Source organism: Electrona antarctica, assembly GCF_951216825.1.
Source record: "Electrona antarctica genome assembly, chromosome: 11".
In the NCBI taxonomy this organism is placed as follows: domain Eukaryota; kingdom Metazoa; phylum Chordata; class Actinopteri; order Myctophiformes; family Myctophidae; genus Electrona; species Electrona antarctica.
Genome location: NC_136792.1, coordinates 9,465,828 through 9,478,480, shown reverse-complemented (window position 1 = coordinate 9,478,480; position 12,653 = coordinate 9,465,828). Strand labels below are relative to the sequence as shown.

The following is a 12,653-nucleotide window of genomic DNA, read 5'->3' as shown; positions in this document are numbered from 1 at the left end:
GTGGCGTAAATGCCAGAGTATTGGACTCGAGACTCGATGACTCGACTCGAGTACGACTCGAGTCATTGATTTGACGACTTGCAACTCGACTTGGACTTGAGGGTAAAAACTTGAGACTCGACTTGACTTGGAAGACAATGACTCCAGACTCGACTCGAGACAAGCTGACTCGGACAACTTAAGTAACCGGCCTGTCCGGCAGAGTATTGGACTCGAGACTCGATGACTCGACTCGAGTCCGACTCGAGTCATTGATTTGACGACTTGCAACTCGACTTGGACTTGAGGGTAAAAACTTGAGAGTCGACTTGACTTGACTTGCCCACAACAGAAAAACTTGAGACTTGCTTGAGACTTGGACCAAATGACTTGCTACTCGACTCGGACTCGGATCGGAGAGACTCGTGCAATTGTCTGGTAAATGCTTGCATCTCGACAATGAAAAGGATGGAGAAACCAGTAGTATAGTAGCAGGGCCTACACTTGCTCGTATATAGCCACCACTGTCTCCACAGCCCACAGGGGGGGGGGGAGAGAGAGATTCAATGGTGCTGCCCGCTGTGAGTGGGAAGCTTGGCTTCTTTGGGGACAGTGATTTCAGCCCATTGATCAGTAATGACAAAAGAGGCGGACCTCCTCCGCTGGCGTCATTCACAGGGAAGCTGAAGATGGCTCCTGAATGCGCCGCGGCGGCACCACCAGTACACCGATGCGTCAGCCAGCCTCCAGCAGCTGTCAGGGTCAGGGAAGGGAAGCCTCTTTGCCTTGAGCATTAAGGAACGAGGAAATAATAAATAGGCAAACAAAATAGTAGTAGATGATAGTTGAAAAGGACGGAAGAGAAGACTATATATATACCCGCGCCGCGAGCTGAGATTGCGGACAGGTCGCGTTGAACGTTGTCCAGCTGAACTGGCCACGGAGAGTCATGGGTTCGTCCACAGATGAGGAATTCAAAGAGAAATTATTATGGAACGTGAAACGGGAGGTGAGTGAGTGCGATTGTTTCATTCACGCCCCTGTTCTTTTTTCCCCCTCCACGCGATTACCATCAGGTCTGTTTTTATATAGAAGAGCGTAAACCAGTTAATTAAATTACACACCACGATGGGAAAAAAATTGAACAGTCAATCTCTTGACAGCTATATAGGCACTGGATCAACGGGTTGACGTGACAGGCACGAGTGCGCGCAAGAGTGTAATACTATTTGGCTTTTATAGAATGTGTTTTGTTTATTCTGAGCATCGATTGTAACGTACAAATCCACGGGCTATAGTGAGAGCTGTCATAATTTCTTATTTCGTGTTTTATTTAATTTTTGATACAGCAGCAGCATAAGTTTTACAGTTGGGCTAATTGTGTATACGATTAAAATGAATAGACTACTACCCGTATCTGCTTTCAGTTACATTTCCGGAGACGCATGTGTTATTCATGTTTCCATTTTGGAGGCGCCTCGCCACCCGCTGATATATTGATTTACCGAGACAATTATCCAATTATTGGGTTCTTTTGTTATAAGAAACAGGTGCTGGTGCTTAATCACATTACAAGTCATTACAAGGTCCCTCATTTAGAAGTCAACAGTAAAACTGATACAAAATAAAAAAATATATAGGTTACACTTGGGAAACGTTAGTGGTCTACACAGAACAACAAGTTCTATTGTCGGTGGCTAACTATAGCAAGTATTACAATAATTTTGTTCTTTGTCAATAAATTCCTGATGTGAATCTCTCACTAGTGCCCTCTAGTGGTTCAATAAGTAATTGCATGATAACACCCTTGTGAAGATAACATTTTATTTGTAACTTTAAAACTATAAAACAACTCAGCTGTAATAATAAATTCAATGTCTTTCTCCGCATGGCTGCAGCTCTTTAAACTTGAAACAATATATATCAAAAACTAGCTTGAAATAATCTTAGTAATCAATCTTCAACAACCTACTGTACACACACCAGGATTATATCATATTCACAAACTGTCAGCTGCTAGTAATAAATCAATCAAACAAACAAACAATTTAAATAGGCCTAGCTCAATACAAAGTTAAAGGACCACTTTTCAACCTATCTCAATATAATCCTCACTAATAATCATGATAAAATGGCACAATTGTTTTCTACTGGGCAGTTCACAAACCCGTCCACCAGTGACATCATCGTTAAGCAGATTTTTTTAAAACACATTTCTTTTTTACAAAAATGTTTAGATTTTTATTATCATGAGAACGATGGCTTCCATTTTCGCATTGCAACTTTTCAGGACTAGAAAGCCTGCAGTTTCTATTAGCTTGGATTCCCCATCGATGTCACTGACGGGTTTCTGACCTACCCACAGCCCTCCTATGAACACAGACCTAGTATGAAGATAGGTTGAAAAGTGGTCCTTTAACATTACAAGTTGTTTCTCACTTTAAATGACTAGCCTACTGCAATTTGAAAATGATACACCTGACAAGCATCTTTAGTACTTTATAGAGAACACCTTTGCTATTATAACCTGCTGCAAAGGTGATGCATATTGCATAGCCAGCCAGACACCAGCTTCTGCCAGCATATTACCTTGGAATCATATAGCCCACATATTCCTTATGTGCAAATGGCCACCAGTTCAGTAGAGTAATCTTCTTGGGCTTGCGTTTTGTAAGTGCCTTCATAGTTAATATTTATCAATGAACTATTAATGCATGAATCGATAATTCACATCCCTATTACCAAACTATGCTTCTAATTGTAAGGATTGGTTTCGGCGTAATTCCTGGAAGATTCTAGAGTGGCCTTCGGTCTCCTGAATGACGGGGGCGGCCTCATGACGTCATCATTTTAATAATTAATAATTATTATTATGGGTGTGTGTGTGTCAGTGTGTATTTTCGGACTTCAAAGCATGAACAGCATACAGCACAGCCAAGTAGAAAAATACACAAAAGCAGCTTGCTTAAACAATTATTTTACTTTGTCTTGAAATTGCTGTAAGGTATAACTGGGAGGCAGCATAGGCTGCTATACAATGATGCAATCGCAACTCTCAGCGCTGCTAGTGCAGTGAGTGCAGCCACACACCGGGAAGTGGGAACAATTACAAACAAACAACGCAGGTCAACGTGACATGACAGGTCAAGTACCTGCAGTTATTATTAGCTGCTGCCAACTAGTGGTAAGTGGACGACATAGGATGAGGCTGAATAATTGACAAGGCTGATTGGAAGGCTGCGATGCAATGCAACATTACTACTGTCTACTACTACTACTAGGCTACTACTACTACTACTACTACTACTAGGCTACTACTACTACTACTACTAATACTACAAATAATAATAACCAGTAAGACGCCTTAAGGGTATACAGTATAAGTACAAAAAAAAATCAATACACGAAACCCCATAGAAAATCTCTGGGATTTGAAGAAGGCCAGTTGCAAAATATCAAACCAACAATATTGATGAACTGGAGGCCATTAAACATGAGGAATGGAATAAGATTCCTCAGGGATGCTGCCAGAAGCTGCTATGCATCACCTTTACAACAGGTCATAACAGCTAAAGAGTGCTCTACTATGCACTGTTTATGAAAGGGATGTATCATTTTGAAACTGCTGTGGAAAGTGGCATTTTGTGTTGAATTTTGAGAAAGTTAGTTGTATTGAGCTATTTAAATTGTTCTTGTTTGTTTGATTGATTTATTGCAAACAGCCAGTTGGTCAATTTTGCCAGTAATTTCCAATTTGCAGTGGGGGGGTATATAATTTTGGGTGCAACTGATATTTCTAATTTATATATATATATTTACTAGACAGGACAGTATATTCAGTAGGCCAAGCACGTAGTGTGTATGACCCCTTTTGTTTTTGTTAGTTTTATTCTTCTGCTGTTACAGCCAGAACCGTGCAGTCATTCTTTACAAAACTCTACAGTATAGTAGAGGGTCATCAAAAACTACAGAGAAATGAAACTCACAACCATTGGCCAAAGGGTGGCGCTATAGCACTCAATTGAAAAATGGAGACTTTGAACGGGTATAATAACGAATGCATCCGTTATGACTCGAGTGTGTGTGAACCAAGTGCACAGCAAGGACGAGGCAAATGGAGGTTTGAAGTAGCCTGATTATCAGACTGTAGCTTTCTTGAAGCTTCAGTCTGACATTGTCTCCTGTCTGAGCGATTTCAAGGGGGAGGGGATTAGAATTTCCCTCAACCAGTAGCCATTGGTGTTGTTTTTCCCTCCTTCCTCTGTGTGTTGCGCTGCGTGATGACGCTGAATACGGGACTCGGCGCTGATTGGTTGTTCGTTAGACCCACCCCCACCACCGATTCTCATTGGATAATACATTTTTGTACCGAAGAAATTATAGGTTCACAGTGCAACACCAGACCAAGAGACGGAGTCCACTCAGAGAGTGGGTGGGGTCTTCGGGCTGGATCCAGGCTAGGTTTGAAGCCCACCCGGGCGTATTTATTCACAACAAAGGTAGGGGGACGAGTGGTAAGGGTAGGCTGCTCCAAACAGCTCGAGTCCCGGAATCACTGGAGAGGAGAGGAGAAGGCAGAGTCAGTGACAGGTTCACAGGTGAGAAGACAATGCACAGTAACTGCGTGAAGTTAAACCAAGCCCCCAGAAGGGCTGGCCAACATGGAAGCGCTCTGCCCTACTGGTCAGAGCTGGGACTGCAGGCGGGCATTTAGCACGAGGAAACCTCGTGCAGCTGGGGTTTAATTAGGCAACAAATTAGGCTAATGCGTTTTCCTAGTGCATAATTATCACCTACAATATAAGAGACCTAGGTGTATGTTTCATTTATTTGCAATCACAACCATGCACTAAAAAGGCTACTCGGATATTTGTCCCGTTTCTTCACCTGATTTGGAGCGTCAGCACCGAGATCCTCTGGTGGAGAATTAAGTATGTGGTGGTGGCTCAACGTTCGTCCGAACGTTGAGCTGTTTCTACCGGCTGTGGAAGTTGCAGCGGGGGCCTGCTGGACCGGCTCTGCCTCGGTGTTTGTCTGCTTGAACTCCCCGCAATGTATCAGATTGTAATGAAATCAGATTAACTTGAGATAGCGTCTGCCGTCGTGGTGGTGGTTTCACTATCATCGTCTTCTTTGTCATATTTCTGTAGATAAGAGAAGACCAGCAGAAACGTTAGTGAAATATACTACCATACTTTAGTATAGTATAGTATCTTTTTTTAGATACATTTGACCTTACTGGAAGGAACTGTTAGAACAACATGACCACTCTGTCAGCGGTAATAGGATTATCAGGACAGTTATTGTATTCTCCATCATCTGTCACCTGAACACATTTTCATCCAAGGACAATCAATAGATTTTGACATTTAAACACACCAACCTGTGTGTGCCCACTGCCCAGCCCCCGGCCTTTGTCTCGCTGAACCTTGGCATTGCCTGGCAACTGAAGGCTTCAGCAGCAACAGTACAGTAGCTCAATAGTTGGATTACATCAAATGATGATCAATTTAATACTGTAGTGACCAGACGGCCCCCTCACACTTAAACACAAGGTTGTTGCCACATCACCATGCTTCGAGGGAAACACACACTGTTGATGTGCATTTCTGTTCATACTTGATTATTATCATAGTTTATAGTAACTACAATATGTACGGTACAACCCATATTGACAAGAACATCCTGCCTATTTCCACTGTTCACAGGGTTCCTACAATTGGTACATTTATAATGTTTAGGAGGCTAGCTGTCTATAACAGACTCTGTCTGTGTGTCCTCAGCAGCTCACATCTCAACCCTGAACCCACTGGACCGATCATATGGAAGTTTTTATTGAACTTAATTAGTTGACCTCACAAAATACCTTGCATGTAACTAGGGATGGAGCTCGTTAATTTTTATTGATAACGATCACCTTATCAAGCAGGCTTATCGAGCCCACACTGGTTACATGATGGAACCAGGGTTGTTTTTGGCAGCAAATTTTAGTTTTAGTCATAGTCTCTTCAATGGTTTTCATTTAGTTTCAGTCACATTTTAGTCACCTGGAATGTTTTAGTGTTAGTCTAGTTTTAGTCGACTAAATATCATAAGATTTTAGTCGACTAAATCTACAGTTGATTTAGTCGACTAAAATGTATTTTGGCGGGCCTTGATGCCGTCGTAATGACTGCTTTTACACTTGCTGAAAATAGCCGATCTACAAGCTCCCAACACGTCGCAGCGCAACGCGCTGTGGGCTTGTAGATCTGCTATTTTCAGCATGTAACCAAGTGTAAAATGACTGGATCTCTTGTCCACTAGTCCCGGCCCTTCCTTTTAGTCTAGTTTTTATTTGTTGACGAAATTGTCAATATATTTAGTCTTAGTTTTAGTCGCCATAGCTTAGTTTTCATATAGTTTCCATTTAGTTTTCATCAGTGAAAAAAGGTAGTCGACGAACATTTTTCGTCTTAGTATTAGTCGACAAAATCAACACTGCATGTAACGAGATGTTATGTATTTTACTATCCACAAATTATTAATTATTAGCGCTTTACAATGGTTCATTCATTCATACATTGGGAGGTGAAGCGGCGAACAGTCGACACCAGCGACCTCACTTCCCACATTCACACACCAATGGTAGCAAGCTCACAGCGACCGACTCATTGGAGGCAATGTAGGGTTCAGTGTCTTGCCCAAGGACACTTCGACATGTGGACAGGAGGAGCCGGGATTCGAACCGCCGACCCAGGGATCATTGGATGACCTGCTCTACCTCCTGAGCCACAGTCGCCCATTCATTACAAGGACCCCCCAGATGACACTCATTAGCCTGAGGACCCCCATTTGAAAAAATATATGCCAAGGACCCCCATAACCATAAGAGAAGATTTTTACGTCTCTAGCAGTGATTTTCAACCATTTTCATTGCAAGGACCCCCAGGTTTGACCTGAATTAGGGCTACGGACCCCCATTTAACGGCATTTCTCTGCATCTCTGGGGCCCCAATGTGTAATTGTAAAATCAAACTTAATGTAACTGTGAGTGTACAAATGGAACCAAATGGACCCATTAGGGTCCATTTGGTTCCATTTGTACACTCTCAGAGTTAGAGACCCATTAAGGGTCCATTTGGTTCCATTTGTACACTCTCAGAGTTACAGACCCATAAGGGTCCATTTGGTTCCTAACTATCATTTAGCTGGGGACCCCCTGGAACTCCCTCAAGGACCCTTGGGGGTCCCCGGACCCCACTTTGGGAACCACTGGTCTGCATCTGCTGGGAGACTGCAGCTGCAATTGTGTTAATTATATTGGATTAGCATACTCTACCCTAAACATTGGATAATCACTTAAACCCCATTGTGTGTGTGTAGAACCCCTGGGGTCCCTCAGGGTTGTGTACTTGGTTTGTTCTGTTTTCCATGCAATACTCTTTGGTTGGAAAATAGCAGATCTAAGAAGATCACGGCACGTCGCAGCACGATGCCGTGTGAGCTTGTTGATCGGGTGTATGTTCTCCCTGTCGTTACCTATAGGGACGGAGGCTAGGGGTATAACTATAACCCATTCAGGGCGGGAACCCCTTTTGGTGTTTTTAAGCATTATGTTATACTTTAGCTATTGAAAAATATCAGATCTACATGCTCATAGCGCGGCACCGAGTGCATTTGTGTGGTGTGAAGTCATATCCACAAAAAATGTCTTGGGGAAAAAAACGTACTGTGGTTATTATGGCTACATTACGTGGCCCTTTTTACACTTTTGTGGGTCCAATTCTGCATGAGTAGCACGCTTTACACATCTGGGAAATTATGTCCCCTTTATACCACTGCAATCTGTCAAATTGATCTCACAAATACAGTTTATTACTTTACAAATGTTTTTCTATGATTCCCATGTAGTTTACTATCCGGAAATACATTTGTGTGGTGTAAAGTCACGTGGTCAATTGTGTGAAGCTTTTCAAGGTGCATTCGAAAACGTTTATAATCCATTAATCCTTTATCCTCACCAGTTTGAGCACTAATAGTGAGCATGTCGGCCAATGGTCTTTCCTCACATCCACACTAGGCACTAGGCAGTGCGAAAGCAATGTGCCTTTGTGTCAGGTCAGGTGTGTGAGATGAGATATCACACAACCCAAGTGGTTTCTTTTCCAGAAGCGAGTAAGCGACTAATGAAGGATGATTCAGAGGTTGCAGCTGCCACTCAGGTTTGGTGCTGGTACTTAAGAGACTCGACACGGAGTGAACTGGCATCTTCTTTTGACATGCCTCGCTTGACCTGACGTGGTGGGATTGAAGTGAGACAATGAGGTGATGGGGGGGTCACCTCATTGTCGCCTAAATATTTTTGTTCACAGCAGGCTCAAATTTAGGTTCACCCTCAGTGGGAAAGGAGGTTCTAGAGACGTAAGCAATCTGCAATGACTGCAGTGCAGCAGTGAGGATGTTATGTTGACCTTTTGTGTTCTGTGTCTTCCTGGCCTGGGCACGTACACTTCCGTCAGAAGGATCTGTCCTCTGTGAAGGCAGAGAGAGTGCTTTGGGGGCGGAAAACAAAATGGGAGGTGTCTGCACATATTTGTATATACTGCCTTTAATGCATCATTTGAGCCAAATCATTATTTTTTTTAGCTCCTCCTATGCCCAGCTTTGTGTGTGTTTGTATGTATTGCGATGATTTGATTGGCTGAGAAATGTGTGTATCCCATGGCGATGATTTGATTGGCTGAGATGTGTGTACCCCATACACTGTTAACGGGCAATCGTGGGCACTAGATTTGCCCGTAAACCTCAAGTTTAGCAGGCATATACAGTGATATACGGTAATATACAGGTGTGATGGTACATTATAGGAGTTTACCGGAGTTTGTTGGTAAGTTTAACGGGAGTTTCCTGTAATATACACAACCGTATTCCATGCTTTTTGCACAGTGATAGAGATGATTTGATTGGCTGAGCACGGAATGTGATGTATGATAAGAGTGCCCCTCACTTCAGAGTTCAGACAAGTGTGATTTCTTTTTTTTGCCCCTCCAATATACAGCTTTTGTCCTCACACGTCTCATATTTGCCATTGACAATGAAAGGAGAAATTAGGTCATATGTGCCTCAAATATGACGTAAATCTGTGGCAACACAAACATAAAAATGAAGGGAAAATGTACGTCATATGTAGACGAGCAAATCGGCTAACCAATCACATAAATTCAGTTGTTCATGAGACGATGTATGATGATGTATAATGATAAGAGCACCCCTCACTTCACACAGGTGTGATTTAAAAAAAATATGAGCCGAGGTCATTTAACCGCGAGTCAGTGCTGTTTTTACTGTCCACTCAGATATCACTTGAATGTCTTGAGCCATTGTGTTCCTCGTTTCCAGTTAATTACTGTGACATTGATCTTTAATAGTCACTTAGATTGGCATTTGTGCCGAATCCAAAATGGCTCACCCCAAACATGATTTACGATTTATAAACATTTATTTATGTTCCTATGGGAGCGTAACTCGAATAGTGCAGAGTCGGCTGAAACGGACTTCACAATGTTTGGCAAGGCAACTCTCTCGCCTGCAGAGCTAAACATGCGGTTTTGCGTGCTGTGGATGTTCATAGCGTCGTGACTTGGTGGAGTGCCAGCAAAAGTCAACGAGACCCTTGTATTGATGCCAGTGTTGTTTTTGGCAGCAAATTTCTATTTTAGTTTTAGTCATAGTCTCTTGAATGGCTTTCATTTAGTTTTAGTCACATTTTAGTCACCCGGAATGTTTTAGTGTTGTGTAGTGACTAAATATCATAAGATTTTAGTCGACTACATCTACAGGTGATTTAGTCGACTAAAATGTGTTTTGCCTTGATGCCGCCGTAATGCTGAAAATAGCTGAAAATAGCAGATCTAAAAATAGCCGATCTACAACCTAAAAATAGCCGATCTACAACCTCACCTTGTGAGATTGTAGATCGGCATGCAAACAAAGTGTAAAATGACATGAAATAGTTTGAGAACGACTGACATAGAAACATAGGGTTTTTCAGAAAACTGTCAGGATTTAGAAGACATCTGTAGAATCGTAACCTGACTCCGCCAGATGGGGCAGCAGAGAGTACACTGGGTTCCCCCCCTCCTGGTCTAAATGGGCTAGATGTGGCCTGACCGTGGCATGCATTATCATGCTGCAGCCCGACTACCATCCATGCATTATCAGGCTGCAGCCCGACTACCATCCATGCATTATCAGGCTGCAGCCCGACTACCATCCATGCATTATCAGGCTGCAGCCCGACTACCATCCATGCATTATCAGGCTGCAGCCCGACTACCATCCATGCATTATCAGGCTGCAGCCCGACTACCATCCATGCATTATCAGGCTGCAGCCCGACTACCATCCATGCATTATCAGGCTGCAGCCCGACTACCATCCATGCATTATCATGCTGCAGCCCGACTACCATCCATGCATTATCAGGCTGCAGCCCGACTACCATCCATGCATTATCAGGCTGCAGCCCGACTACCATCCATGCATTATCAGGCTGCAGCCCGACTACCATCCATGCATTATCAGGCTGCAGCCCGACTACCATCCATGCATTATCAGGCTGCAGCCCGACTACCATCCATGCATTATCAGGCTGCAGCCCGACTACCATCCATGCATTATCAGGCTGCAGCCCGACTACCATCCATGCATTATCAGGCTGCAGCCCGACTACCATCCATGCATTATCAGGCTGCAGCCCGACTACCATCCATGCATTATCAGGCTGCAGCCCGACTACCATCCATGCATTATCAGGCTGCAGCCCGACTACCATCCATGCATTATCAGGCTGCAGCCCGACTACCATCCATGCATTATCAGGCTGCAGCCCGACTACCATCCATGCATTATCAGGCTGCAGCCCGACTACCATCCATGCATTATCAGGCTGCAGCCCGACTACCATCCATGCATTATCAGGCTGCAGCCCGACTACCATCCATGCATTATCAGGCTGCAGCCCGACTACCATCCATGCATTATCAGGCTGCAGCCCGACTACCATCCATGCATTATCAGGCTGCAGCCCGACTACCATCCATGCATTATCAGGCTGCAGCCCGACTACCATCCATGCATTATCAGGCTGCAGCCCGACTACCATCCATGCATTATCAGGCTGCAGCCCGACTACCATCCATGCATTATCAGGCTGCAGCCCGACTACCATCCATGCATTATCAGGCTGCAGCCCGACTACCATCCATGCATTATCAGGCTGCAGCCCGACTACCATCCATGCAGCCATGCAGGGCTTGCAAGATGGACATCATGACATCATGACATCATGACATCATGCCATCATGACATCATGACATCATGACATCATGACATCATGCCATCATGACATCATGACATCATGACATCATGACATCATGCCATCATGACATCATGACATCATGCCATCATGACATCATGACATCATGACATCATGCCATCATGACATCATGCCATCATGACATCATGACATCATGCCATCATGACATCAAAAAACACAGACAGCTCAGCTCAGCTCAGACACGTTGTGGAACAAAGGACACAGTTATAAACATTATACCCATTACCTACATCGAACCAAAAAATCAAATACAAAAATAATATACAAATATGGACACATTCAGTTTGGTGCTTGAAAGTCTAGAGAACTCCCCAGAGAAAATAAAATAAAATAAGATATGCATATATAAAACACACACATACACACACACACACACACACACACACACACACACACACACACACACACACACACACACACACACACACACACACACACACCACACACCACACACACACATACATACCAGGGCCGGATCTACCATATGGGCACTTTGGGCACGTGCCCAGGGGCCCTTGGGCACCAGGGGCCCCTAAAAAAAATATATATACATTTTTTTTCCTTTTTTTTTTTAGCTCCACAGAACATTTCCCTGCTAATCCGAATGAAATAAATGGTGTCTAAAAAGATTAGTGTTTTATTGTTGGTGAGAAGGGCAGCTGAAAAGTGCAATTGTGTGTAAAGCAGCAACAATGCGCTAGATTGGCTGTCACTCTGGGGGGGGTAGGCGACCGGAAATAGGCCAATATAACGGCATAAAACTGCCCCAAAACGGCTCCAAAACAGCAAAAATGTTGCGCACGCGTGAAGGGGGGCCATTCGAGCTTCAGTGCCCAGGGGCCCTCAGAGGTGTTAATCCGGCCCTGATACATACACACACGTTCTCAGACTTTTAATTGCAAGGACCAGTGTTTCATTATTTTGTAATGATTAACGATTAACATGTTAGGTTGTACATATTAATCAGAATTAGTTGGCTGCCTTTTGAAAAACATTTTATTTAAAAGGTCAAGAGAGATTGCTGCTTTATTTTATAGCCTTGTGGCTATTGAGTGGTGATTACCATTATTCAAAACAAATTGATTCAATTCTAAAAGGAGCTGGCTAAACAGATTGTGTTGTTGACATCTCTCTTTTTTTTGCGGATGGACAAATCATTGTATCATTTATTACTCTTGATTCCAAGTAATAAATGATAGAATAGTATTACTTTTTTAAGGAGTAATATAATAAGTAACATATTACTCTCCTGAGTACTATTGCCCGGCACTGGCAAGGACCTCCAGTTTGATAT

General features: G+C 43.3%; 1 protein-coding gene across 1 annotated transcript in view; it reads left to right on the top strand.

Moving 5' to 3' along the window:
* Positions 1-928: 928 nt before the first annotated feature.
* sgsm2 (small G protein signaling modulator 2) overlaps positions 929-12,653 on the top strand; it is a gene marked incomplete at both ends in the record, with an annotated part of 146,847 nt that continues 135,122 nt past the window's right edge. The window contains one exon of the mRNA XM_079514195.1: positions 929-988. Coding sequence (XP_079370321.1) covers positions 929-988 — 60 coding nt within the window. The remainder of the gene's footprint in view (positions 989-12,653) is intronic.